This window comes from Mauremys reevesii, linkage group 26, assembly GCF_016161935.1.
Source record: "Mauremys reevesii isolate NIE-2019 linkage group 26, ASM1616193v1, whole genome shotgun sequence".
Taxonomy (NCBI): Eukaryota; Metazoa; Chordata; order Testudines; family Geoemydidae; genus Mauremys; species Mauremys reevesii.
In genome coordinates, this window is record NC_052648.1 from 15147501 (window position 1) to 15175299 (window position 27799).

The 27799-nt window shown below is 49.8% G+C and overlaps 1 protein-coding gene and 1 long non-coding RNA gene across 4 annotated transcripts in view; one reads left to right on the top strand and one right to left on the bottom strand.

Moving 5' to 3' along the window:
- Positions 1-4281, top strand: part of LOC120391689 (ceramide synthase 2-like) — a 141981-nt gene extending 137700 nt beyond the window's left edge. For all 3 annotated transcript variants that reach the window (XM_039515647.1, XM_039515648.1, XM_039515649.1), the window contains exon 11: positions 1485-4281. In XM_039515647.1, the coding sequence (XP_039371581.1) occupies positions 1485-1679 (195 nt within the window). In that variant the 3' untranslated portion in view covers positions 1680-4281. The remainder of the gene's footprint in view (positions 1-1484) is intronic.
- The window catches only part of LOC120391690, a 20701-nt gene extending 13918 nt beyond the window's left edge, over positions 1-6783 (bottom strand). Inside the window, exon 1 of the long non-coding RNA XR_005591439.1 lies at positions 6241-6783. This is a non-coding gene — a long non-coding RNA (uncharacterized LOC120391690). The remainder of the gene's footprint in view (positions 1-6240) is intronic.
- Between the last annotated feature and the right edge of the window lie 21016 nt (positions 6784-27799).

The following is a 27799-nucleotide window of genomic DNA, read 5'->3' on the forward strand; positions in this document are numbered from 1 at the left end:
GGTGGCAGGGGGGGTACGCCCCAGCGGGATTGGGAACCGTTTCCCTCAACCCAGGAGCCAGGTACCTAGCGCTCTCTGCGAGCCTCCCGGCCCGCGGAAGGCGGCGGTTCAAAGACTTGCGCGGCCTGAGTCGGCCCGCGGACGCCCACGAGGGAGCCCCGGGGAGGGCGGAAGGAGGGGACCGCCGAGGAGGGAAGGACATCCGAGGACGCCCATTTCGTTGCTTGCCTTGCTGCCTTGCCCTGACTAGTCATTGTTTAATAGACTTTTATCATGTGTCTCTCATTCATCTCCTGTCTTGGGCTGTTGGGCAATGGGTTGGAGCCAAGGCATTTCTTTAGGGGTTGTGAAACTGCTGAGAAGCTTCTGCATAATTTGTGTTCAACTTAATGAAACTGGTGAATGCCAACAGCGATTTAAATCAGCTCCTGCTGATTGCTGTCTGGCTCTTCCCCCCCCATACCCACAATCCATTTCACCCTCCACCCAACCACTCCAATTGCTGCATGGATTTAACAGACTGTGCAGAGCAGGGATTCTAGCTAGGATGGTCCCTGAGGTCACTCACAGCAGGGCAACCCAAGCAAAACCACAGGTCAGCACAAGTCAGCATGCCTTCAGCTCCCTCGGGGAGTGTAGCCCAGCTGTGAGTGTTTGGAAGGTAAATCCTCCCCCACCCAGGAACTTGGACTTTGTCTACACTGGTACTTTTTCGGGGAAAATTTTGTCGTTCAGGAGTGTTAAAAAACATCCCCTCCGAACGACAAAAAATTCACCAACAAAAAGCACCAGTGTGAACAGCGCTTTGTCGGCAGGAGCGCTCTCCCGCCGACAAAGCTGCTGCCACTCATGGTAGGTGAAAGTTTTTTGTTGGCAGGAGAGAAACAGCCGTGTTGCAAAAAGCTGCGTAGTGTAGACAAAGCCTTAATGCTCTGGCTTCAGGCTGCTTCATGACCATACAGCAATTCCTGGCATCGACCGGGCTTGTCCCTGGGTCGCCCCTCGAGTGAGACAGAGGGAGGGACAGTCAGAGCCCATTTCAAGGGGATGCTCCTAAGGGCACCCCAGGAGGACACATGGGAAAGGATTTGCTAAAGCCCACAGACAGAAATGGCAGCTGGAATCTAGAGCAGCAGAATTGGGGGGGGCAGGAGGCTCGCATCTCCACCATGGAAATATTGGGTTAGCTTCACGCTCAGGTAAACTCTCACCCCGGGGGGAGGGGGAGCTGGAGCATGGCCATGGAGCAGGGAGCAAGACCCAAGGCACTGGATCAGGCCCAGGAGCAGGTAGGAACTGCCAGAACCCTCCTTCCCAGCCTGGAGCTGGCTGCCTCCCCGCAGCCTCTGAGTCTCAGTACCTGCCTACACTCCCCCTCCTATCCCTCTGCTCCCCTCCCCTCCCCCTGCAGGAACCCATCCAGTGACTCAGACACTACTGCTTCTTCTGCAGCCTTCACTCTGTGTATTGCCTCTCTCCTGCAGATGGAAAGGGACTTGAGAAGTGACACAGAAGAAAGTGACATGGCTGAAGAGGAGAGAGAACAAATGAGGGAGAAAGAGAAAAATGGGACCATGCATTTCAGCAACATCACAAACAACAATTGCATCCGGAATAGCGGAGTCCAGCAGCTAAACAGCAGAGCCCATCTCAGCAACGGCCATGCCAAAGACAGATAGCCTGGGCCAGGCCTGTTGACTGATCCGGCTATACCGAACACAGCCTAACGTCCTTAGGAATGGTCTTACTCATTGTGTAGACCAGGAGGGAAGCCATTTTAATTTCATAGCTGAATTCCTGCTTCTGATAACAGAATTGTGTGTTGTCACTTAATATGTAAAGGATGCTTCTGCTTTTTTTGCCAATAGAAGCTTTTCACAGGTTGTAGCCTTGAAGGGATCAAACTGGCTTGGCTTTAGCAATACTGTAGGTGTTGTTAACTATCTTGAACAATACTCTAAGCAGCTGATAAATGTTTAGCAATTGTAACTTACAATGTCATCTGCCTAGCAGCATTTGACAGGAGTCTGCTAGCTCTGTCCAGCACTTTAGTGAAGATCCTGGCATGTGGCTATTAGTGATTAAGGTTAGCAGATAAATTCCAGTGTCTTTAGATTATATGTGCCTGTTCGGGTAGATAGTGTGCTCCACCAAGCTGAGCATCAGTGAAAGTCAGGGAGATTTCCTCCACACACAAAGTGATTAACTGCTGGAGAAATGTGGGAGTGTCCAACACAATCAGTTTGTTGTTGATGGGATGGACCTCAGTCCTTCCCATGGTCTGGGTGAGGCTCTCTGCTGTGCTCAGCCATCAGAAAAGGTTGTTAGGTGATGGGGAGGGGAGCTCAGTGCTTGGGTTAGGTCCTGGGTAGTTTCTGCCTAGATCACAGGTTCAAAGAGTCGGACAATTCATGCAGCTGTTTACCAGCTGTCAATATTTATCCTTTAAACCAGTTTCTCTAGCGAACACAGTGTTAAAAGGAAAAGGGGGCAGGAGACTGGACAGTCTAGGTGACAGTGCTGCACCAAAGGTGTTTTGTGATTTCACCTCCCCGTGAATGGTGCAGGGGGATCTCTGCAGAGTTGGCTTTTGAGAAGCAGGGAATTGCTGCCCTGCTTTCTCCCTCCAGGGAAAGGGGATCCAGAGAGAAACTGCTGAACCTCATGGCATGATGTTTTAATCAAGAGCTGTAGTTCAGGACTCTGCCTAAACTCCTACAAGATTGAAGCATTAGTCCATGAAGTCATGACGCAGCTCTGGTTTCTGTTTAGTTATGAGCCTCTTTGCACGTCATGTGCTATATATTCTTAGAGTCTGGATACAATCAAATCATTTCAAAAGAGCTCAATTAGCACAAATTGAATCTCCATCATGTCAATGTATATTTGAAATACAAAGCCACAAAAGCATGGAGCTTGGTCTAATGTTGGTATGAACTGCTGTGCTCCCAGCTTCAGTACTAGGAGACCCAGGGCAATATCCCCCTGGACCAGGTGCTGAATTGAAAAGTGAAATTGGACAGAGTAAGGCCCTGAATTTATGTTTCATTTTAAGCATGTGCTTATGCGCTTTCTGAGATGGGGATGTAAAAGAGCATGCTGGGGCAGGCTTGGGATGGTTCTCAGAAACACACTCAGCTCACCGGAAGGGGTTGGCTGGAGAGATGGTGGTGATCTGAGTCCATTTGTTTGGGGTTGGTTTGTTTTCTTCAGATTAAAAAATTACTTGTGTGATTCCAGAAGGAAAAACTTTGTCTAACATGGGGGCGTTAGAGGGACAGCATAACACTGTTGCGAACCAATGAAGCCCAGACGCTGATAACAGGATCTGAATTCATTAGTGCTACTGGAGATAATTGTCCCTGAATGTTGGGACTAAGCTCAAAGTTCAAATTAAATGTACTGTAAACAGTTGTCTGTTTGCTAACTACAGTGTGAAATCTTCCCTTGCGTCTGCAAGTGACAAGTGACGGGTTTGGGAGAGAAGGTTGCAGTTCAAGTTCACTTTGCATTGCTAATTGTAAAAGTTCCCTATAAATAACTTTCGCAAGGTTCGGTTCTCTAAGCTTGTTGCCATCTGTTCAGCGAAAGCAGGAGGTGGCATTGTCACCTCCACTCAGATTAGCAGAGGTTTAATTTGGAGATTTATTTTTAAAAAAAGTTTTAATGATCAGATCACTTCCTCTCCCGCTGTGTGTCCAAAGTAGGGCGGGGTGGGGGCAGGGGCAGGCTGTGTTCTCTGTCCCTGACAGGGGTTTCCTGGGGCAAGGGGAGGAGCCACAGAATGGTTAAACCTTCAGGGGAGCGGTGGGTGGCTGTATCTGCACTCTGGGGGTACATTACACAGCAGCTGGGAGGTTCATTATTGGGGGAGTCATTTTTATATTACTTGTATGTCAGTAGCTGTGGTGACTAATCATGCATGAGGGGAACATTTCTAGAAGAAAGTAGTTCCTGCTTGGGGCAGTGAAACAGTTACAATGTGTCAAACTGGTTCATGACAACACAAACAGGAGACCCTTGGGTCTAAACTATCAGATGTTTCGATCAGCACTAAGGATTGTTATTAATTTATTGTTTATTTGTATTACTGGAGCAGCTGCTAGCCTTACTGATTTTTAAAATAAGTAAATAAAATACATAATCAGTTACATAAATAAGTAAAAATGACTATTTCAACTGTTATGTCCTATTATAATGTGCCAGTGTGTAACCGGGTCCTTTCCTGGCCTGCCTCCCTGGTGCTCTGGGCTCCTTTAATAAAGCTCTGTCAGGATTCTCTTTTGCAGCACCCGTGATTTATTTACAGAATAGTTCCCACCACCAGCAATACTATATACAAACTTTACAGGCTTTTCTCCTCTTTACAGGGTTTCTCCCTTCTCTCTGGAGACTAACCCTTCCCTGGCCATCCCCCCTTGCACTGGCTGCCAGCCAGGCTTTATAGCTCCTTCCTGAGCAGGCCCACAGGTGCAGCCAGTTCCTGAGGCCAGGCACCAGCCTTCTCCCCAGCCCCAGTCCATTTCCTCTGATTGAGGCTGGCTGAGCAGGGGCTGATTAGGTGCTTCTGCAGCAGCACCCTGCTACATACCTCCCCCATTAAGCTGGTGCCAGGCCTGGCCTCCCTCGGCCTCGCCTTCCACGGCCCGGGACTTTATCTGGCTGTTGCACCCCCTGCCCAGTCGGGGGGTTCCCTGTACCAACCCCTTGGGTTGTTTGTACTCCCCAGCCACAAAAGGCACATTCGGTCGGGGGTGAGGCACCCCACCGGTCCACGCTGACCCAGAGGTCCTCACACCAGTCGCATGGCTGGGCTGGCCGCGCCAGAGGCTCCCCTTTCTTTTCCAGCGGGGTTGCTAGCTCAGAGCCTACTGCCCCGAGTTGGCCCCCTGCCTCTGGTTCAGGTTCTCTGCCCCTGTAGTGTTGGGCCTCTCCCCGCTGGGCACCTTCTATCCCCCCGAGGGCTTCCTCCCCGAGGTGGTCTTGCCCGCGGAGCTCCCTGGGCTCCTCAGACATACTCCCATGTTTATTGTCCTGGCTTGGTTGTCTAGGCTGTTCTAGGTTTACCCTGGGAGGTTGTGGGGCCTTTTCTTGCTCCCGAGTCACCTCCACCGGGGCCTTGCTCTCCCTTTCCAGGGTCCCTTTTCTCCTCCTGTTTCTTGGTTGCTTCCCCCCGGCCGCCTTTCCCTTCAGGGGAAAGCGCCAGTCCTGTCCTAGGACCACGGGGTACGCTAACCTTTCGATTACTCCCACCCGCTTCCAGGTAAACCACCCATTGACCTCCAGGGGTACCTGGGCCACGGGACAACACTTCCTATCCCCATGGATGCAGTCCACCCACATCCGTCCCCCAGGGATAAGCCAGTGCGGCTTCACTACGCCCCGCTGTACAAAGGAGCGGGCGGAGGCCGTGTCCACCAGACCCCTCTGGGTCCTTTTTCCTACCCGCACCGGGATGGTGGCCAACCCATGCCTCTTTTCCCCTGCCCCAGTACTAGTCCACCCGCAAAAGTCTGCTGCTCCACACTCCATCACCGGGCAGTCCCGACTTTTGTGTCCTGGCTGACCACATCGCCAGCATACGAACTGCCCCAGGCGGCTAGGGGTCCCCTTGGGCTCCTCCCGTCGCCGGTCCGGCGGCTTCGCCCCGCTATGCTCCCGGGATTCTCTGCTCCCCTCTGGGCCTCGCAAGACTCGGTGCTCCCTTACGGGGAAATCAGCCTCAGCGTACTCCTCGGTTCTTTGTACTGCCGCTTCCAGAGTGGCTGGCTGATGTCGCCGCACCCACACCCGTACGCTGTCAGGAAGGCCCTGCAGGAACTGTTCCAGGACCACCTGGTCCACTATCTGGCCCACGGTGTGGGCGTCGGGCCTCAGCCACCGGGTTGCCCAGTCCATTAGCTTTTGGGCATAGGCCCGGGGTCGCACATGTTCTGTCCATCGGGCTGCCCGAAGCTTCTGCCTGTACTTCTCTGCGGACAACCCGAGGCGGTCTAAGATCGCCGCTTTCACTGCTTCATAATCCCGGGCTTGGGTCTCAGGCAGGGCCATATACGCAGCCTGCGCCTCCCCGGTGAGATAAGGTCCGAGCCGGAGGGCCCAGGTGGTCCGTTCCCAACCGGCTCCCAGGGCCACCCGCTCAAAGGTGCCCAAAAAGGCATCGGGGTCGTCAGCAGGGGCCATCTTACACAGGCCAAGGCCTGGAGTCCGGGCCCCATCCCCCACCACAGCAGGACTCACCAGACGCTGCAGGAGCTGCTGCTGCACTGCCGACTGCTCCTTGATGAAGTCCTGGAGGGCTTTTTGTTGTTCAGCTTGCCAGGCGAGGAGGGCCTGCCGCTCCACATGGTGGGACTCCTTGAAAGACTGCAGTGTCTTCCCCAGTTCAGACTGCTGCTCTGCGAGCCATTGCAGGGTGCCTTCCATACTCAGGCTGCCACACTGTGTCTATGGCTTGGATAACAAGGATCCCGGACAAGCCCCCACGTGTAACCGGGTCCTTTCCTGGCCTGCCTCCCTGGTGCTCTGGGCTCCTTTAATAAAGCTCTGTCAGGCTTCTCTTTTGCAGCACCCGTGATTTATTTACAGAATAGTTCCCACCACCAGCAATACTATATACAAACTTTACAGGCTTTTCTCCTCTTTACAGGGTTTCTCCCTTCTCTCTGGAGACTAACCCTTCCCTGGCCATCCCCCCTTGCACTGGCTGCCAGCCAGGCTTTATAGCTCCTTCCTGAGCAGGCCCACAGGTGCAGCCAGTTCCTGAGGCCAGGCACCAGCCTTCTCCCCAGCCCCAATCCATTTCCTCTGATTGAGGCTGGCTGAGCAGGGGCTGATTAGGTGCTTCAGCAGCACCCTGCTACACAGTGGTAGTGCATATTATGCATCGCTGCTACTAACATTTCAAGAAATAATGTAAAAATAAAAACAATCTTGTTGCCCCTTTTGACCCAAGCGTTAATCAAAGTTTAGGGCCTTGTGCACGCTCACGATGGAAGCAGAAATGGATGGAGTCTGGTATTTTCTTTGATGCCATCTTGTTTATTTTCAAGGAACGTGCAAAGTGCTGTTCTCCGAATGCAGGAGGAACCAAGAACAAACTGAGCAGTTTCTTACTTACAGCCCGAAGCCTCTTTAGCCAGCAGACCCAAAGCTCTCGCTCTGAAGCTTTTCCCAGGGTCACACTCGGCTCACAGGCAATCAGGTGGCTTTCTTGCTTTTTTGCCTCTGCCTCTCTCTCTTCTCCGTGTTCCCAGTTTATGTGTGTTCTTACCAGGAGTGAAAGTCACATAAAACTCTTACCGGTACGGGGGCCCAGCTCCAGGCCCCAGAAGGGGTGGGGCCGAAGGGGAGGGGTCAGTTTCCCCCAGCCAGCCCTTCCATGCCACCCAGGGTTCCTGCAGCAATTTAAAGGGCCGGGGTGGGGGGCGCAAAGGGGGATTCTAGGCAACAGTGTGGTTTGTTTGTAACTGTCATGACCATTCATGTTCACTGCTCTTGAACTCCTGGCTTGGACCTCACCTGACCTGGACCCCGAAACCTGATCCTTGGTATTCATCCTAGCCTGGAACGTGCTAGGAACTCTTCTGCTACTCAGCCTCTGCTTTAATCCTGCCCTGACACTTGGTCCCAACTGCCCTTGGCAGGATCCTGACACACAGCTAGGGTGCTGCTGCTGTAGTAAAGATGCGTCCTGCAGCGACGGGGAGCTCATCCAGCGCTTCTAGAGGTGGTGGCTAGGCTGATGGAAGAATTCTTCCATGCACACTGGGGTTTAGGTTAACCTAACTACAGAGCTCAGGCTGCAAAATTTTCCTCAACCACAAGGAAGTGGGGGAGGGATAGCTCAGTGGTTTGAGCATTGGCCTGCTAAACCCAGGGTTGTGAGCTCAATCCTTGAGGGGGCCACTTAGGGATCTGGGGCAAAAATTGGTCCTGCTAGTGAAGGCAGGGGCTGGACTCAATGACCTTTCCAGGTCCCTTCCAGTTCTAGGAGATTGGTATATCTCCAATTATTAAAAAAAAAAAAAAAAGTGACATAGCTAGGTCAAAGTAACTTTTAAGTTTAGCCCAGGCCTAAGTGTGATGGTTCTTGGGGTGCCCAGGACTGTGTCCCCTTGTTATCCCCAGCCTCCAGCAAGAGAGAGGCTTGTTTGCATTTTGCTGGGCATCTGACACCTCCAGTCTGTTAGCCCAGAGGAGATTGTTTGGGTGGTTATGTCAGCCCCCCCTTTGCTGTGTAGGCTAATTATACACGCACCCAATCCCTTGCCCCTTCAAAGTGTTCCCCTGTAGTATTCAGCCCCTTACCCACTGAATGCTTGCAGAATTACCAGGCCAATTGTCCCCAAAGAGGCGGAGCTGTAAGTAGGAATTTAGCATCCTGGGCGAGCAAGGAGATTTGTGTCCATTACGGGGGGTGGGAGGGGTTAGGTGATATGAGTTAGGATATTATAGAGTGATGATGTATTTACTTTTTCATATTGGTACAGTACATAGACAATAAAAGCTAGTGTATAATTCTTTTAGGTGCCGCATTTATTTTCACACAATTCTTTAACATCATTATAATATTCTCCTCTATAGCCTTTAAGTAAACTCATTGATAGGTACTGAAAAAATTATGGATTGAAAATAATCATAACATAAATATGGTTACTGCAATGACTTAATAGCATGAAACATATTCAGAAAGACATAACACTGCATTCCTGTTTACAAAAAAAGTGATACTGGTGGTTTTCCATCACCCCCCAGTGAGACTGTGGCTAGACTAGACAGCCACCTCTCTCAGTGACACATCAGAGACTAAAAGTAAACAAAGAATGAATTTACTGGGCAGGTGGATTATCCAGCAATTGAATTACTACCAGAGCATCTGACTCTGTATAAGCAGAAGCCACCCTTTCTCTGGTCTGTATATGAGGGAGACAGCCATGTGGGGGGAGGAGAGGGGAGTTGTAAGATTCCTTTGTACCTTTTGCATTGTGATTTTATTTTTCAAAGAAGAGTATTGATTGTTGTTTGCTTCCTGGTACAATATTATGGTTGGCTTATACCCGATCATTTCTCCTGCTGATTCCTGTCAAGCAAATTGTGACTATGCCCCTTTAAAGGGGCAGATTATAGCAGCAGGGCTTGTTTGTGTAAGGATAGTATCATTCAGTGGGGGAAGCTATGTTGTGACAGCTGATAGGTGTGAGGGGGCATCCTGCCTCTTAAGTGTGGAGACAGAAGAAAGTATCTGACTGTGCTGATTGTGAAATCAGAGTTGTAGTAAGTGCAGGCCCTGATAAAGGCCCAGTTGAGGCCTGAGGCCTGAACTAAAGTATGGTCAAGCCTTAGCTAAAAGCAAAAGTCAAGCTGTGAGCTGGAAGCTGGCCCTGCTCACAGACGCTGGCAAGGAAAGGGCTGATGTTGCATAAACATATATTCACCTAGTGTAGTATTATATAAACACGGTACCAGAACATACTGTACTGGAACATTTCACAGATAACAAGGAACAGGCCGACCATCAATGACAGGGCCAATAGAGTAATATGATGGATAGAGTTGTTTTGATCGAACCAACATGTACAAGATGAGAGGCGGCACCTTAATATGTAGAGGGGTTGCACCTCAATATGTCAGAAGTGATGTGTAACTTGTTTGTACCTGTGTATAAGAACGCACCCCTGGGGCGGTGTCTTGGTCCAGCCGAGGGGGCAGTGGAAAGTCCCTCCACTGACTGAGCTGAGTCCATTGTCAAGTACACATGTACTGGCTAGCTGTATCTTAGCAGCACCTTGGACTACGTTTGCCAGGGAGCTGGAGACTGTGCACACAGAGGGAACACACGCACGCAGCCGAGTGATATCAACATTGGAGAGAGCAGAGCACCACACTGGTAGCACTCTGAGAACAGGAGTGTGTTGGGCTTCAGTGTGTGACAATGCTGATGCCATAGTTACAATGGCTAGATGGACATATCACCAAGGTGATGGCCCCGGCTCGTGGAGAAGGGGGTCGGGAACAGACTGGCAGAGTCACAGCTCAGAATGCTACACGCACAGGTCTCAGTGGCCTTGCTTCTTCGCCAGTGCATAGCTCACCCCATTGGGCTCTTCACTGGGCTGCAGTCAATGGCCTGGATTTTTAGCTGTCTGGACACAACTGGAAATTGTCCCTACCCAAAATGAGAGCGAGGCCTTCTAGAAAGAAAAGCCAGGGTGTGTTCCCTGATGTGTGAGTGCACCTCGCTGGCCAGGTAATGGAGCGTTATCTCCGTATTCTGTTCTCTGTAATAAGGGTTGAATCAGGTTAGAGCAGCAACAAGTGAGGGCCAGTACCAGTCGCAGGAATGCAGCTGAAGGAGACAGCGGAGCCTGTTTTACCCTCCCAAAGTGCTGACTAAAAAGGCCTGTTTCATTTGTGCAGCGTTTTCTTTCTTTGTTTTTGCTGTGCCTTGCCCCATCTGTAAATCACCAGCCGCCCAGGGCGTCTGCAATGTTCTTGTCTGAACAATTCCTGCTCAGCATAGAAGTCCCTCTGCCCCCGCCACCCTGTTTTTGCAAACAGGGCAGATGGCTTCTCCCAGCAGGGTAACCCCTCCCTGCACCCTTTAGCAGCACCTCTCCCCTGGGCTGAACCCCAGCTCCTACCTGACCCCCACACATACAATTGTGCTTCTGGGCCCCTCTCCTGCCCCTGCCTCCAGCTGCTTCACCCCCCACCCCACAGTCAGTTTCCACCCCCAGCTCAGACCCTGCCCATCCACCTCCCTTAGCCTTTTTAATCCACAGCAAGGGCAGCAGTTTCAGTAGCTGTTACTGAGCATGCTCAGTAGAAGCCAAGCCACATTCAGAACCTTGCCTCCCTGCTGCCCTGCCAGGTTCCTAGTGCCGGGGAGCCTACTCCGGCTGGGGTCACAGTCCCCACAATTCTGGGCTCCAGCTGAACGCTGCTGGGCCTGATCCTGCGTGCCACCCCATTTTTGCACCCGCAGCAGCTCTGCAATCTGGGAGGCTGCCCCACTCTCCCTGCCCTAGTTACGGCCCTACAAAGGGACAGTTACCCACCGACTTGTTTGATTCAAGTTAGGATCAACTTCTTGTGTAACACCACTGCACTGAGTCCAACCAAATCATTGCAATGTCTCGCTTTGGCCAACCCCCCACATTAAATCATGAGAGTTTAAAAAACGTGTAACCTTGTGATTTTGTAATACAAATTATTTAATACGCTATTCTGCATTTGTGAATAACTTGTATATCATCATGAACTTCATTTTATAAAGGATGAACTGTGGTCTGTGTTGTTCACAGAGTGGGTCTCTTTAACCTCAGTCAGCAAGGAGGGCCCCTGAAAGAGACCACGCACAGGAACCACACTGGCTAAATCCTGGGCAACAAATCCAAAAATGCAGTGGTGGGAGGTAGCAGGTCCAACAAAAAGATGCCAGGAGGGGACACTGCGCAATGCGCCCCAGAAAGCACCCACTGTTCTGAGGGCAGAACAGAGGAACCAGTGAGCACTACCCAGTGCAAACCTGCTCAATGCTTCCCATGCAAAGATGAAGAAAGCAGTCCCAGAGAGCTCCACAGTGGAGTATCACAGAATTATAGACTATGAAGGTTGGAAGGGACCTCAGGAGGTCATCCAGTCCAACCCCCTGCTCAGAGCAGGGCCAATCCCAACTAAATCATCCCAGCCAGGGCATTGTCAAGCTGGGCCTTAAAAACCTCTAAGGATGGAGATTCCACCACTTCCCTAGGGAACCCATTCCAGTGCTTCACCACCCTCCTAGTGAAAAACTTTTTCCTAATATCCAACCTAAACCTCCCCCACTGCAACTTGAAACCATTACTCCTTGTTCTGTCATCAGGTACCACTTAGAACAGTCTAGATCCATCCTCTGGAACCCCGCTTCCAGGTAGTTGAAAGCAGCTATCAAATCCCCCCTCATTCTTCTCTTCTGCAGGCTAAACAATCCCAGTTCTCTCAGCCTCTCCGCATAAGTCATGTGCTCCAGCCCCCTAATCATTATTTACCCTCTGCTGGACTCTCTCCAATTTGTCCACCTCCCTTCTGTAGTGGGAGCCCCAAAACTGGACACAACACTCCAAATGTGGCCTCACCAGTGCTGAATAGAGGGGAATAATCACTTCCCATGATCTGCTGGCAGTGCTCCTACTAATACAGCCCAATATGCCATTAGCCTTCTTGGCAACAAGGGCACACTGCTGACTTATATCCAGCTTCTCGTCCACTGTAATCCCCAGGTCCTTTTTTGCAGAACTGCTGCTTAGCCAGTCGGCCCGCAGCCTGTAGCAGTGCATGGGATTCTTCCGTCCTAAATGCAGGACTCTGCACTTGTCCTTGTTGAACCTCATCATATTTCTTTTGGCCCAATCCTCTAATTTGTCTAGGTCCCTCTGTATCCTATCCCTACCCTCCAGCGTATCTACCACTCCTCCAAGTTCAGTTTCACTGCAAACTTGCAGATGGTGCAGTCCACGCCACTCTCCAGATCATTAATGAAGATATTGAACAAAACCGGTCCCAAGACCGACCCTTGGGGCACTCCGCTTGATACCGGCTCCCAACTAGACATGGAGCCATCGATTGCTACCCGTTGAGCCCGACCATCTAGCCAGCTTTCTATCCACCTTATAGTCCATTCATCCAGCCCATACGTCTTTAACTTGCCGGCAAGAATACTGTGGGAGACCATATCAAAAGCTTTGCTAAAGTCAAGGAATAACACATCCACTGCTTTCCCCTCATCCACAAACCCAGTTATCTCATCATAGAAGGCAATTAGGTTAGTCAGGCATGACTTGCCCTTGGTGAATCCATGCTGACTGTTCCTGATCGCTTTCCTCTCCTCTAAGTGCTTCAGAATTGATTCCTTGAGGACCTGCTCCATGATTTTTCCAGGGATTGAGGTGAGGCTGACTGGCCTGTAGTCCCCCAGATCCTCCTTCTTCCCTTTTTTTAAAGATGGGCACTACATTAGCCTTTTTCCAGTCATCCAGGACCTCCCCCAATTGCCACAAGTTTTCAAAGATAATGGCTAATGGCTCTGCAATCACATCCGCCAACTCCTTTAGCACCCTCGGATGCAGCGCATCCGGCCCCATGGACTTGTGCTCGTCCTGCTTTTCTAAATAGTCCTGAAACACTTCTTTCTCCACAGAGAGCTGGTCACCACCTCCCCATACTGTGTTGCCCAGTGCATCAGTCTGAGAGCTGACCTTGTTCATGGGTAAGATCTAAGTTATATATTGACCTGAATGTGTGGCTGGTCCTTTGGGATCAGAAGAAGAAGTTGATGAGACTGGTTGTAAAGAACCATTCAACTTTAAATCCAGTGTTTTCAGTGGTGATACAAGGACTGGAATGCCCAAGAAAACTGTTTTTATGACTTCTTGTTAGCCAGTGTGGTGAAACAGAAGTTTACTTTTGTTGCTGGTTTGGTATATCTTATGAAAGAATAACCACCAGTTTTGGGTTGTTTGCCCCGTTTGTCAGCAGTTTGTCCTGAGTTTGGCATTCTCAGTTGTGACCCACTGAGGCATGGTTACAGTGATGTAGTCAGCAGGATCCACAGAACCAGGTCAGAATATCTATTCAAAATTTGAAATTTAATATTGAGAGTTTAAAAGGTTAAAGATCAGTGACCATGAGCCAGAAGACATCAGCAGAAGCAATGAAACTGGAAGCTCCGAAAGAATGCGTGTATTTTGAACATGAACAGAAAATGGCTGAAATAAAGAAAGAAGTTGCTGAAAGAGAGAAAGAAGCCTATGCAAGGCACATGGAACGACTGGCTGCTGAGGAGAGGGTTGCCAGACTTAAGCTCTAAATCAAAAAAGCAGTGGAAGAACAGCAGAAACTGTATTATCCTGAAAGTCCAGTTTATAATAATGTTGGGATGTTGTTTGACTCTAAGCAGTTGTCTGTGTTTAACCAGTTTTGCTATGACCAGGGAGAGGATGTCTCTAACCTGGGGAAGGTGGAAAATAACTCTTTGTCTGTAAATGAAGTTTCTGAATGTCTGTCTAGTATCTCAGAAGTAAATCTGGAATTAGATAAAGCACAGAAGGAACTCATTAATCAGGAAAATGTTTCTGTAGAGCAGATTAAAGTTGATGGTCAGGTTGAAGCCCTAATTGAGGAAGAAAGGGGTAAACTTTTTACGGGTGATGGATTGTAAGCAAATAATGTTTGTGAAAGTAAATGGAGACGTGATTTGCTTAGAGAAGCTCAGTATAATGTGGAGTTTATCTGTTAGGAGTGGCAATTTGCCTGTTAAGGAAGCTGTCCCAGTTTTCAGGTATGTGTCTGAATTCAGCGATGGGTGCTGGGACAAAGGAAAGGATGACTCCAATTGTTTGTCTGCTGAGTAAAAGTTTCTCTCCAGTTCTTTGTCTGAAAGTGCCTCTGTTTATGCTACTTGAAAATGTATCAGTTGTCCCAGAGGTGATTCTGGATTTAAGTGAAACCCAGAAAGAGTCTGTTGTTGCTCAGGAAAATGTTCCTTTAGAGCAGGCCCTAAGTGAAGAGGGTAAAGGGAGAATTTCTGTGAAAGATGAGTTGTTGCTTAGGACCCATCTACACTGGCCAGTTTGTGCTCAGTAAAGCAGCTGCCTGCGCTGTAACTCCTGAGGTGCACACACTGCCAAGCTACTTAGTGCACAGAAACTGTGCAGTTGCAGCGCTCTAAAAAACTCACCCCAGTGAGAGGCATAGAGATTTCTGTGCCGGGGTTACAACACTGCGGTGCCAGTGTAGACACCATAGTGATTACAGCGCTGCCCTTGGCCTCCGAGAGGTGTCCCACAATGCCTGTTCTCACCTCTCTGGCCATCGGTTTGAACTCTACTGCCCTGCCCTCAAGTGACCAACCATCAGCCCCACCCCGTACATTCCTTTGAAAATTTGAAAGTCTCCTTCTTGTTTGCTAGATGATGCGTGCAGTGGTCTCAGCACGTCTTTCAGGTGGCCATGCCTGCTCCACGCACCAGGTGATCCTCCGTTTGGAGCAATGCCAAGCTACTAGACCTCATCATTTAACAGCCCCTAATGAATCTAGATGGTGCTTGGTGACTTCTGAGAAAGTAATCCCAGCCATATTTAATGTTTCATTCAAAATTTGATGGAGTTCTGGGGTTGTCCATTTTTTATTTGACAGCTGGGAAAGAGCATTTAGATGCTGTTATGCCCACCAACCTCCCAACAGCTTTCATTGCTGTTGCCATGTTCTAGGGCTTCACCTGAACCAAGAACTCAGAGAGGAACTGGTGACCTTTTAACAACCCTATTTCCTTTTTTGAAATTCCTCCCATATGTCAGCAAGGTCCCAGGCAATCAGTGCAGAATACTTGGTTAAATCTAAAGCAGAAAAAGTATTTCACAAAGTCCTGGAATCATGGAATCATAGAATCATAGAATATCAGGGTTGGAAGGGACCTCAGGAGGTCATCTAGTCCAACCCCCTGCTCAAAGCAGGACCAATTCCCAACTAAATCATCCCAGCCAGGGCTTTGTCAAGCCTGACCTTAAAAACCTCTAAGGAAGGAGATTCCACCACCTCCCTAGGTAACCCATTCCACTGCTTCACCACTCTCTGAGTGAAAAAGTTTTTCCTAATATCCAACCTAAACCTCCCCCACTGCAACTTGAGACCATTACTCCTTGTTCTGTCATCTGCTACCACTGAGAACAGTCTAGATCCATCCTCTTTGGAACCCTCTTTTAGGTAGTTGAAAGCAGCTATCAAATCCCCCCTCATCCTTCTCTTCTGCAGACTAAACAATCCCAGTTCCCTCAGCCTCTCCTCATAAGTCATGTGCTCCAGCCCCCTAATCATTTTTGTTGCCCTCCACTGGACTCTTTCCAGTTTTTCCACATCCTTCTTGTAGAATGGGGCCCAAAACTGGACACAGTACTCCAGATGAGGCTTCACCAATGTCCAATAGAGGGGATTGATCACATCCCTCAATCTGCTGGCAATGCCCCTACATATACAGCCCAGAATGCCATTAGCCTTCTTGGCAACAAGGGCACACCGTTGACTCATATCCAGCTTCTCGTCCACTTTAACCCCTAGGTCCTTTTCCACAGAACTGCTTTCTAGCCATTCGGTCCCTAGTCTGTAACAGTGCATGGGATTCTTCCGTCCTAAGTGCAGGACTCTGCACTTGTCCTTGTTGAACCTCATCAGGTTTCTTTTGGCCCAGTCCTCTAATTTGTCTAGGTCCCTCTGTAACCTATCCCTACCCTCCAGCGTATCTACCACTCCTCCCAGTTTAGTGTCATCTGCAAACTTGCTGAGAGTGCAGTCCACGCCATCCTCCAGATCATTAAGTAAGATATTGAACAAAACCGGCCCCAGGACTGACCCTTGGGGCACTCCACTTGAAACTGGCTGCCAACTAGACATGGAGCCGTTGATCACTATCCATTGAGCCCGACGATCTAGCCAGCTTTCTATCCACTTTATAGACCAATCATCCAGCCCATACTTCTTTAACTTGCTGGCAAGAATACTGTGGGAGACCATGTCAAAAGCTTTGCTAAAGTCAAGGAATAACACATCCACTGCTTTCCCCTCATCCACAGAGCCAGTTATCTCGTCATGGAGGGCAATTAGGTTAGTCAGGCATAACTTGCCCTTGGTGAATCCATGCTGACTGTTCCTGATCACTTTCCTCTCCTCTAAGTGCTTCAGAATTGATTCCTTGAGGACCTGCTCCATGATTTTTCTAGGGACTGAGGTGAGGCTGACTGGCCTGTAGTTCCCCGGATCCTCCTCCTTCCCTTTTTTAAAGATGGGCACTACATTAGCCTTTTTCCAGTCATCTGGGACCTCCCCCATTCGCCATGAGTTTTCAAAGATAATGGCCAATGGCTCTGCAATCACATCAGCCAACTCCTTTAGCACCCTCGGATGCAGCGCATCTGGCCCCATGGACTTGTGCTCGTCCTGCTTTTCTAAATAGTCCTGAACCACTTCTTTCTCCACAGAGGGCTGGTCACCTTCTCCCCATACTGTGCTGCCCAGTGCAGCAGTCTGGGAGCTGGCCTTGTTTGTGAAGACAGAGGCAAAAAAAGCATTGAGTACATTAGCTTTTTCCACATCCTCTGTCACTAGGTTGCCTCCCTCATTCAGCAAGGGGCCCACACTTTCCTTGACTTTCTTCCTGTTGCTAACATACCTGAAGAAACCCTTCCTGTTACTCTTAACATCTCTTGCTAGCTGCAACCCCAAGTGTGATTTGGCCTTCCTGATTTCACTCCTGCATGCCTGAGCAATATTTTTATACTCCTCCCTGGTCATTTGTCCAAGCTTCCACTTCTTGTAAGCTTCTTTTTTGTGTTTAAGATCAGCAAGGATTACACTGTTAAGTTAAGCTGGTCACCTGCCATATTTACTATTCTTCCTACATTGGGATGTTTTTTTCCTGCAACCTCAATAAGGATTCTTTAAAATACAGCCAGCTCTCCTGGACATCTTTCCCCCTCATGTTATTTTCCCAGGGGATCCTGCCCATCAGCTCCCTGAAGGAGTCAAAGTCTGCTTTTCTGAAGTCCAGGGTCTGTATTCTGCTGTTTTCCTTTCTTCCTTGTGTCAGGATCCTGAACTTGACCATCTCATGATCACTGCCTCCCAGGTTCCCATCCTCTATTGCTTCCCCTACTAACTCTTCTCTGTTTGTGAGCAGCAGGTCTAGAAGAGCTCTGCCCCTAGTTGGTTCCTCCAGCACTTGGACCAGGAAATTGTCCCCTACACTTTCCAAAAACTTCCTGGATTGTCTGTGCACTGCTGTATTGCTCTCCCAGCAGATATCAGGGTAATTAAAGTCTCCCATGAGAACCAGGGCCTGCGATCTAGTAACTTCTGCTAGTTGCTGGAAGAAAGCCTCGTTCACCTCATCCCCCTGGTCTGGTGGTCTATAGCAGACTCCCACCATGACATCACCATTGTTGCTCACACTTCTAGACTTAATCCAGAGACTCTCAGGTTTTTCTGCAGTTTCATACCAGAGCTCTGAGCAGTCATACTGCTCTCTTACATACAATGCAACTCCCCCACCTTTTCTGCTCTGCCTGTCCTTCCTGAACAGTTTATAACCATCCATGACAGTACTCCAGTCATCTGAGTTATCCCACCAAGTCTCTGTTATTCCAATCACATCATAGTTCCTTGACTGTGCCAGGACTTCCAGTTCACCCTGCTTGTTTCCCATGCTTCTTGCATTTTTGTATAGGCACTTAAGATAACTTGCTGATCGTCCCACTTTCTCGGTCTGAGACAGGAGTCCTCCCCTCTTGCACTCTCCTGCTTGTGCTTCCTCCCAGTATCCCATTTCCCCACTTACCTCAGGGCTTTGGTCTCCACCCGGTGAACCTAGTTTAAAGCCCTCCTCACTAGGTTAGCCAGCCTGCTTGCAAATATGTTCTTCCCTCTCTTCGTTAGGTGGAGTCCGTCTCTGCCTAACAATCCTTCTTCTTGGAACACCATCCCATGGTTGAAGAATCCAAAGCCTTCTCTCCGACACCACCTGCGTAGCCATTCGTTGACTTCCATAATTCGACGATCCCTACCCAGGCCTTTTCCCTGCACAGAGAGGATGGACGAGAACACCACTTGTGCCTCAGACTCCTTTATCCTTCTTCCCAGAGCCACGTAGTCTGCAGTGATCCACTCAAGGTCACTCTTGGCAGTATCATTGGTGCCCACGTGGAGAAGCAGGAAGGGGTAGCGATCTGAGGGCTTGATGAGTCTCGGCAGTCTCTTCAATCTTCAACTTTTTCCTGTTGCTCAATGTACTTCCTCTCCAACCTTGCCAAATTCAAGTTAGGGGTTCACTTCTTATAGCATATAAGGTGGCCCTGAGCTTTGTGTCAAACCAGGTCCTCCATGGTGGTATTCTCCAAAGATTCAGCTACTAATCAGTACTCTGTCTCCCCATTGATGTCTAAAACTGATCAAGAACCAAAGTAAAAACCAAGGATTTTGTAATAAATTACTTTGGGACTGTAATTAATTACGTTAGGTAGCTATGGGCATACCATTTGTGGATGGATTCCAGTGATTTCTGGCTGGATGTCTTAACCAGTGACTCATTGCGACTCTTTTGCCATGATAATCAAAGCTGATTCTCGGTACCACTGAACTACTTCTTTTTGCTGATGCAAAGCAGCTTGAAGCATTCCATCCATTTATAGTAATCTGTAACATTAAAAATGAATCGGGCCTCCTCTTCTGAGCATTAGCTGATAACATAGCCCTGTCAGTTGACGGACACAGTTTAACTTTGTGAGGGCTACATATCTGACATGCTCATGTTAAAATTAATTTTTCAGTGTTTTTTCGACTAGCTATATCTGCCTAATTGTTCTAGGTTTGTCCTGGTTGGTAACATTGTGTTCATGAGAGACATCACTTTCAATTAACACCCAACTTGACCCATTTCCGATGCTGCTGCAATTATGACCCTGTAGATTGTTACAAATCAGATGACACATCCCTTCCCTCTTTCATTAACCTGCCCCTGGAATTACATTGATTCCAGACTGAACTGGGTAGCTTGGAGGTGCCAAGCTCACCCCATTAACCCTTGCCTTCCCTGTTTGGAGTCTTATGTCTTTCTTCCTAAGCCTCACTCCAGACTGTATGGAGCTTCTGTAAGGTAGTAGAGACTCTGACAAAGACAAAGGTGTCTTCAATTAGATTTGTGGCTTGTCTTTTGAGCTTGAGATGTTTAGATGCACCTCCTAGTGATTACACAGGTGATGTCGGAGAGAGGGCTTTGGATTCTTCAATCATGGGATGTTGTTCCGGGAAGAAGGATTGCTAGGAAGAGATGGGATCTACCTAACAAAGGTTCTATCCTATCTTTGTGTAAATTAACTATTCTAACGAATTCGAATTTTACGACTAATTTCACATTCGAGCTTACTAAAAGACTGAAATTTAACTTCTGAGTCCACTTTCACCCCACCGCTCAAGGGAAATCCATGTGCCCACTCTGGGGGGGCCCGCTGCCTGCTCTCCCTGAGTCAATCCCGCCCATTGAATTCCTGATGGAAATGGATTTCAATGAGCTTCAGGGGAAAATGTCGCACCGCCCGCCTCTCCAGCGCGCTCGCGCTCGCCCTGTTCGCGCCTCTGCGCGTGCGCTCGTCCGCGCGATCTTCGCGCGTTACGCCTTGCAACGCCGCGCCACTCGCTCGCGCCACCTCATGCGGCCATGGGTCATCCGCGGGCGAGGAGAGGGCAGGCGCCCACAGACAGTGAGGGCAGCGCGAGAAACCGCAAAGCAGGGGTGGCCGTGGAGTGTGGAGATGGTGGCAAGCAGCAGACTGGGGGCAGGTGGCGGCGATGGTGGGGCGGGGCAGTACACATGGTGGGTGTGACCGACTGCAGTGGGGACAAAGTGGCTGGCAGGACTGCATGACCGCATAGTGCTGCACTTCTGGGAGGACAAGGACCTGCACTTCAGGGACCCACTGCTGAAGCGCCAGGCCCTCACTGGATGAAATTCTGCCACCCTGCCAAGCAGTGACTGTGGCCCGACGGAAGGATGCCCTGACAGCACGACTGTGCAGCGCAAGGTCCACCTGAGCCCTCTGGAAACTAGTAGCCCACAGCAGACCGTCATCACTGTACTGCCACGCAAGCGGGGGACTGCAGCCGGGGATTCTGTCGGAAGGTCGCTTGCGGGTGGAACAAAGCAACTGGGATAGGATTCCTCACTGGTGAAATGTCCAGGCCATCACACATGGGAATGGGAGGCACCCATTCACCAGGCCAGGCTTAGTAGATTCTCCAGCAGGCACTGGCCCACCCAAAGCACGAGGCCCACAGGGACAAGAGTTACTTCAGGGTGCGTCATGTCAATGTGGGCGCGGGCTGGGACGAGACGTCAGACAGGGGTTCGGGGTGGGCCAGGACGCCACGGGCCAGGTTCATGACGCTGTGCAGATGCCTACGTGCATCCAGGGGGTTCCAGCCTGCCGGCAGGCTTGGCCCTGGCACCGGTGCAACCGCCTTGGCTATGGCTCTGGATACAGCCTACAGGACTGCTCTGGAACCCTGCAGCACGGGCCTCCTGGAGCTTCACACAGATACCTTGAAGGTGTGCTGGAAGTCTTCAACGGACCTGCCCGGACATCAGGATGGTGGTGGAGTGTGCAAGTGACTGCTGCTTGCTGTGTGCTGTTGCTACTGACTCGCCGACATCAGCGCTTGTGGTGGCAAGGGTGCACTTTTTGAGGGCTGCTGAGATCAGCAGTTTATTGCTCTGTGAGCTGTGCTGCCAGCGAGAGATCTGGGAGAGGAGGATGCTTTTAGAGGGCAATCATCCCAGGGCATCTCGCAGAGGAGAGGAGCGAGCATCGAGAGAGGCGACAGGCAGCTTAAAGCGTTTTTTGAAGCCAATTTTAACTGAGCCTGATCATAAAATTTTTTTTTTCCCATACCATCAAACTAAGGAAACTATTTTAAAGTTTTTCGTTTCTTTAAATTTTTGTTTTTGTTTTCAAGTTAAGTTTCATTTTGATTTGTGGGTTTTTTCCTCTGGGAGGCACTGTGCACTGGGTGGGGGGTGGAGGGGCTTTGGTGGGTGGTTGGGTTGGGGGGGGTGCTGAGGGGTGGGGGGGGGGCTGTGGGCTGTGGGCTTGGAGGGGGGAAGGTGAGGGGGGGGGGGGTGAGGGTGTGGGGGGGGTGTGAGGGGGGGGGGGGGTGGGGGGGATTGCTGCCTCGCATGTCGGGGAAGGTGAACATGAAGAATCTGGACTGCCAAGGGCATCAGGGGGCCAGCACAAGCACACCACACCGACTGCACCCTGCACACACACCACACACTGTGCACTGCACTTGACCCTGCAGCCTGTGCTGCAGCCTGTTGCTGTGTGTGCCCTGCTCAGTGCTGTGCAGCCCTGCTACTGTAGCATGGCACTACACACTACAGCACAACACTGTGGGACACAGACAGAACAACAGAAAAGAACTACACACCAAAGAAATACTAAACACAACAGAAACAGGTACAGATAAAATTGGGGCTAATACACTTGCTTGGTTGAAACTTTGGTTTTACAAAGAAAGAGCTTAATGTGTGCTGTTGTACAATTTGCAGTTTGCAACTACAGGTCTCTAGACACCCTTCTGTCTTGCCGTGTGGGGTGAGGACCCCTTGTCCCTACTGGGGGAGTTGCCTTGGTGATGGGGGGAGGGGGCTCTCCTGACTGGCGGGGGCTGGCGCTCCTGACTGGCTGCGCAGGTGGACTCCTGCTCCCTGGCGGGCGTCTTGCAGAACATCTACGCTTCGCCGAGCCGCTTCTGCCGCTCTTCCTGCAGCCAAGCAGCCGCTCTGCTTGTCTGCCTGCCGACACAGCGCTCTCATCCTCCTCTGCTCTCCTCTGCCGCCTGCTTTCTCTGCTCCGCCTGTCTTCCTCCACTGCCTCCGCTCTGTCTTTTTTTCTTTTTCTTTCCTCTCTCTCGCTTCTGCGCTTGAGGGGGATGGCGGGATATGGGCCGTCCGGGAAGGAAGCTGGCGGATGGGAAAAAGGAAGTGAGTGTGAACAGATAAGACATGTTGCCAACAGTAAACAACAGTTTAGTCTAACAGTATGAACAAGAAAAAAACCAAAGAACAAGTCTCCAGGAGAGGTCAGAAAGTCTCGAGAAACAAGAATCTCGAGGGCTCAGAAGATGTCGAGAGCATTCTGAGCGCGGAGAGCTTGCTGCAGATTGCTGCAGAGAGTCCTGCAAGGAGAAGTCTTGAGTGCTGCTCAGTTAGTGCTTGTTAGTGCTTAGCTGTGCTCTCAGCTGGTGCAAGCTGCAAAAGCAGAAAAGATGAGCAGAAAAGCCCCCTGCTGGTGGCAATGCTCCGCAGAATGATTTTTCTGGCTCCTGTATGCCAGTGAACGGAAAGAGCGAGTCATTCTTATTAAGCGAAACTACAACTTATCTCTGTTAATGGAAAGTAAAAAAAATAAAAAAAAAACTTCATTCTCGAGCAAAATAAGCAAGCAAGTAAAACAATAGTAACAGTACACTAATTCCACTAATTAGATCACCACCAGCCAGTCACGAACAACATCAAGATGCAGCACTTCACAGAGCACAGAGAGAGCGGATGTTATGTTAACACAGACAGAGGCACAGACTACAGCTCATGCTCGTGAGGACCTCAGATGCTCCCCTCTGAGGGATGGCATGGGCGGCGATGTGTGCTTACCTCATGAAGCAGCAAAGCAAGAACTCTCTCCTCCAAGCACCCAATAAAGCACCTCTCTGAGCTTCTGCTGCTCCAGCTTTTTGCTCTATTGCTGTTTAGCCATCCTTGCTTTTTGTTGTTGTAGACCTTTTGTTTGTTTAGTTTGATATTTTAATTTTTTTTAATAGTTTTTTTATTTTTTTTATAAAAAATGTTGTAAATTAAAATAAATGTTTCTGTGATCCTTCCCCTGATTCCGATCTCTCCTCCTTAGTCCTGGTCCTTCAGGACGGGTTGACTGGGGGGTGGTGAGAGGGTGATGGGGTGAGGAAGGCTGGGTGGGGTGAGGGAGTGGCCTGCGTCGTCGAGTCGCCCTTTCTGCGCTCTTCCCTTCGCCCCATCTTCCCATCGGAGGGGAACTGTCGGGCACGGTCCCTGTCCCGGGGTCCATTCCCGCCACATGTGGGGCACTGGTGGCAGACCCACCTAGAATGGGGCAATGTGGGCAGCCCAGAGTGGCAGAAGGGCTGGCTGGGCCGGTCTGGCCCGGCCCCCTGGGCTTTTCTGACTTTTTTCTTTGGTTTGTCTCTTTTTTCACACTGCACTTTCACGCTGCCTTATCCTTCTGCTTGTCTGGCTTTTCCTTTGAGCCTTTCTCTCTTCCTTTCTTCGTTGTTTTTGGAGCGCTTGAGAGAGCACACCTCGCCACACACAGACCATCATCACAGACTTCCGGTTCCTCCATGCTGGGGACCTCTTCTCTGGGATTTCTGCCCGACTCTCTCTCTGAGAGACTCTCTGAGGCAGGCAGGTGCCGCGGAGCGCGCCCCCGAGCCGCACCAGAACCAGATTCAAACCCCAGCCACAAAAAAATGAGAAAATGAATTTCGGTCATTTTTTCGTGGCTGGCGGCCAGAGAATCCAAGCTGACTGCTGTCCAGAGCGTCCAGAGAGTGTGGTGCACTGTGATAGCTCCGAGCTGTTAAGTTTAGCATCCACACACACCACACACAGCCCGAGCCAGAGCTAGCGAGTGCGATTAGCCACCACCCCACGGGAGGAGACCAAATTCGAACTAAAGAGCCCTCTAGTTCGAATTAAATGGCTTCCTGGTGTGGACGGTTGAGCGGTTAGTTCGAATTAACGCTGATAAATTCGAATTAAAGTCCTAGTGTAGACCAGGCCAAAGAGAGGAAAGAACATCTTTGCAGGCTGGCTTGCTAACCTAGTGATGAGGGCTCTAAACTAGTTCGCTGGGGGATGGTGACCTAAGTCCAGAGGTAAGTGAGGAAGTGGGATATCAGGAGGAAACACAAGGAGGAGGGTACAAGATGGGAAGCCTCCCGATTCATACTGAGAAAGTAGGGCAATCAGCTAGTTGTCTTAGGTGCACGTACATGAATGCAAGAAGCCTGGGAAACAAGCAGGAAGAACTGGAAGTCCTGGCACAATCAAGGAACTATGATGTGATTGGAATAACAGAAACTTGGTGGGGCAGTTCACATGACTGGAGCACTGTCATGGATGGGTATAAACTGTTCAGGAAGGACAGGCAGGGGAGGAAAGGTGGAGGACTTGCATTGTATGTAAGAGAGCGGTATGACTGCTCAGAGCTCCAGTATGAAACTGGAGAAAAGCCGGTTGAGAGTCTTTGGGTTAAGTTTAGAGGTGAGAGCAACAAGGGTGATGTTGTGGTGGACATGTGCTATAGACCACCAAACCAGAAGGCTGAGGTAGATGAGGCTTTCTTCAGACAGCTAACTGAAGTTTCCAGATCACAGGCCCTGGTTCTAATGGGGGACTTCAATCACCCTGACATCTGCTGGGAGAGCAATACAGCAGTGCACAGACAATCCAGGAAGTTTTTGGAGAGTGTTGGGGACAACTTCCTGGTGCCGGTGCTGGAGGAACCAACTAGAGGCCATGCTCCTCTTGACCTGCTGCTGCTCACAAACAGGAAAGAATTGGTAGGAGAAGTAGAAGTAGGTGGCAACCTAGGCAGCAGTGACCATGAGATGGTTGAGTTCAAGATCCTGACAAAAGGAAGAAAGGAGAGTAGCAAAATATGGACCCTGGGCTTCAGAAAAGCAGACTTAGACTCCCTTAGGGAACTGATGGGCAGGATCCCCTGGGAGACTAATATGAGGGGGAAAGGAGTCCAGGAGAGCTGGCTGTATTTTAAAGAAGCCTTATTGAGGGCGCAGGAACAAACCATCACGATGTGCAGAAAGAATAGCAAATAAGGCAGCCGACCAGCTTGGCTTAACACTGAAATCTTCAGTGATCTTAAACACAAAAAGGAAGCTTACAAGAAGTGGACATTTGGACAGATGACTAGGGAGGAGTATAAAAATATTGCTCAAGCATGCAGGGGTGTAATCAGGAAGGCCAAGGCACTATTGGAGTTGCAGCTAGCAAGGGAGGTGAAGGGTAACAAAAAAGGTTTCTACAGGTATGTTAGCAACAAGAAGGTGGTCAGGGGAAGTGTGGGACCCTTACTGAATGGGGGAGGCAACCGAGTGACAGATGATGTGGAAAAAGCTGAAGTACTTAGTGCTTTTTTTGCCTCGGTCTTCACAGACCAGGTCAGCTCCCAGACTGCTGCACTGGACAACACAGTACGGGAAGGAGGTGAGCAGCCGTCAGTGATGAAAGAACAGGTTAAGGACTATTTAGAAAAACTGGACATGCACAAGTCCATGGGTCCAGATCTAATGCATCCAAGGGTGCTGAGGGAGTTGGCTGATGTGATTGCAGGGCCATTATCTTTCAAAATTTGTGGCGATTGGGGGAGGCCCCGGATGACTGGAAAAAGGCAAATCATAGAGGATCAGGGTTGGAAAGGACCTCAGAAGGTCATCTAGTCCAACCCCCTGCTCAAAGCAGGACCAATCCCCAGACAGATTTTTACCCCAGTTCCCTAAATGGCTGGCTAGATTGTCGGGCTCAACAGGTAGTGATCAATGGCTCCATGTCTAGTTGGCAGCCGGTTTCAAGTGGAGTGCCCCAAGGGTCGGTCCTGGGGCTGGTTTTGTTCAATATCTTCATTAATGATCTGGAGAGTGGCGTGGACTGCACTGTCAGCAAGTTTGCAGTGAAACTGAACTGGAAGGAGTGATAGATATGCTGGAGGGTGGGGACAGGATCCAGAGTGACCTAGACAAATAGGAGGATTGGGCCAAAAGAAACCTAATGAGCTTCAACAAGGACAAGTGCAGAGTCCTGCACTTAGGATGGAAGCATCCCATGCACTGTTACAGACTAGGGACCGAATGGCTAGGCAGCAGTTCTGCACGAAAGGATCTAGGGGTTACAGTGGACGAGAAGCTGGATATGAGTCAACAGTGTGACCTTGTTGCCAAGAAGGCTAATGGCATATTGGGCTGTATAAGTAGGAGCATTGCCAGCAGATCGAGGGATGTGATCATTCCCCTCTATTCGGCACTGGTGAGGCCACATTTGGAGTATTGTGTCCAGTTTTGGGGCCCCCACTACAGAAGGGATATGGAGAAATTGGAGAGAGTCCAGCAGAGGGCAATGAAAATGATTAGGGGGTTGAAGCACATGACTTATGAGGAGAGGCTGAGGGAACTGGGATTGTTTAGTCTGCAGAAGAGAAGAGTGAGGGGGCATTTGATAGCACCCTTCAACTACCTGAAAGGGGGTTCCAAAGAGAATGGATTTAGACTGTTCTCAGTGGTACCAGATGACAGAACAAGGAGTAATGGTCTCAAGGTGCAGTGGGGGAGGTCTAAGTTGGATATTAGGAAACACTATTTCATTAGGAGGGTGGTGAAGCACTGGAATGGGTTACCTAGGGAGGTGGTGGAATCACCATCCTTAGAGCTTTTTAAGGCCCAGCTTTACAAAGCCCTGGCTGGGATGATTTAGTTGGGGTTGGTCCTGCTTTGAGCAGGGGGTTGGACTAGATGACCTCCTGAGGTCTCTTCCAACCCTAATCTTCTATGATTCTATGCAAGTCCTCCTTCCTGTTCACAGGGCACAAGCTTTGCTCCTGGCAATGGGATTCAGGCTCTCCACTACCCCCTGGTGTGCATGTTCCCCACCCCACCCTGGACTGGGCCAGGAGCTGTGGCTGACTGTATCTTGCTTTGAGATGGTGTCAAAAACTCATTGTCCTTTGTTTTCTTTACTATTGATATATTTACTTTCTGGATTATCAGAGGTAATAGTCCAGTATGAGGAGAGAAGCACTCTCAGGAACGCATCCAGTTTCTGTGTGTTTACAGTATGTGTTTGCAGAATTAGACTTCTCATCCCCCTTCTCAATCCATGCTATGGGTTGGTGCTGTGCATGCTCACCAGGAGCGCTTGTGTTTTGTAAAATGTGGGGCATCATGGGTAGGTATCTCAGTGTACCACATGCCACTATCCAGCACCATGCCTTAGGAGACATTTTTGCAATGTTTTATGGGATAATAATGGTTGCCCAGAGATCTCTGGGAGCTAGAGGTCAAGTTCCCAGCTTGCAACTTTCTCCATCCCTTAATGTCATCCAATAGTCCATAATTTTGTGGCCCCGCCTTTTTTTAAAAAAAAATCTCACAAGCCCGCCTGGCACA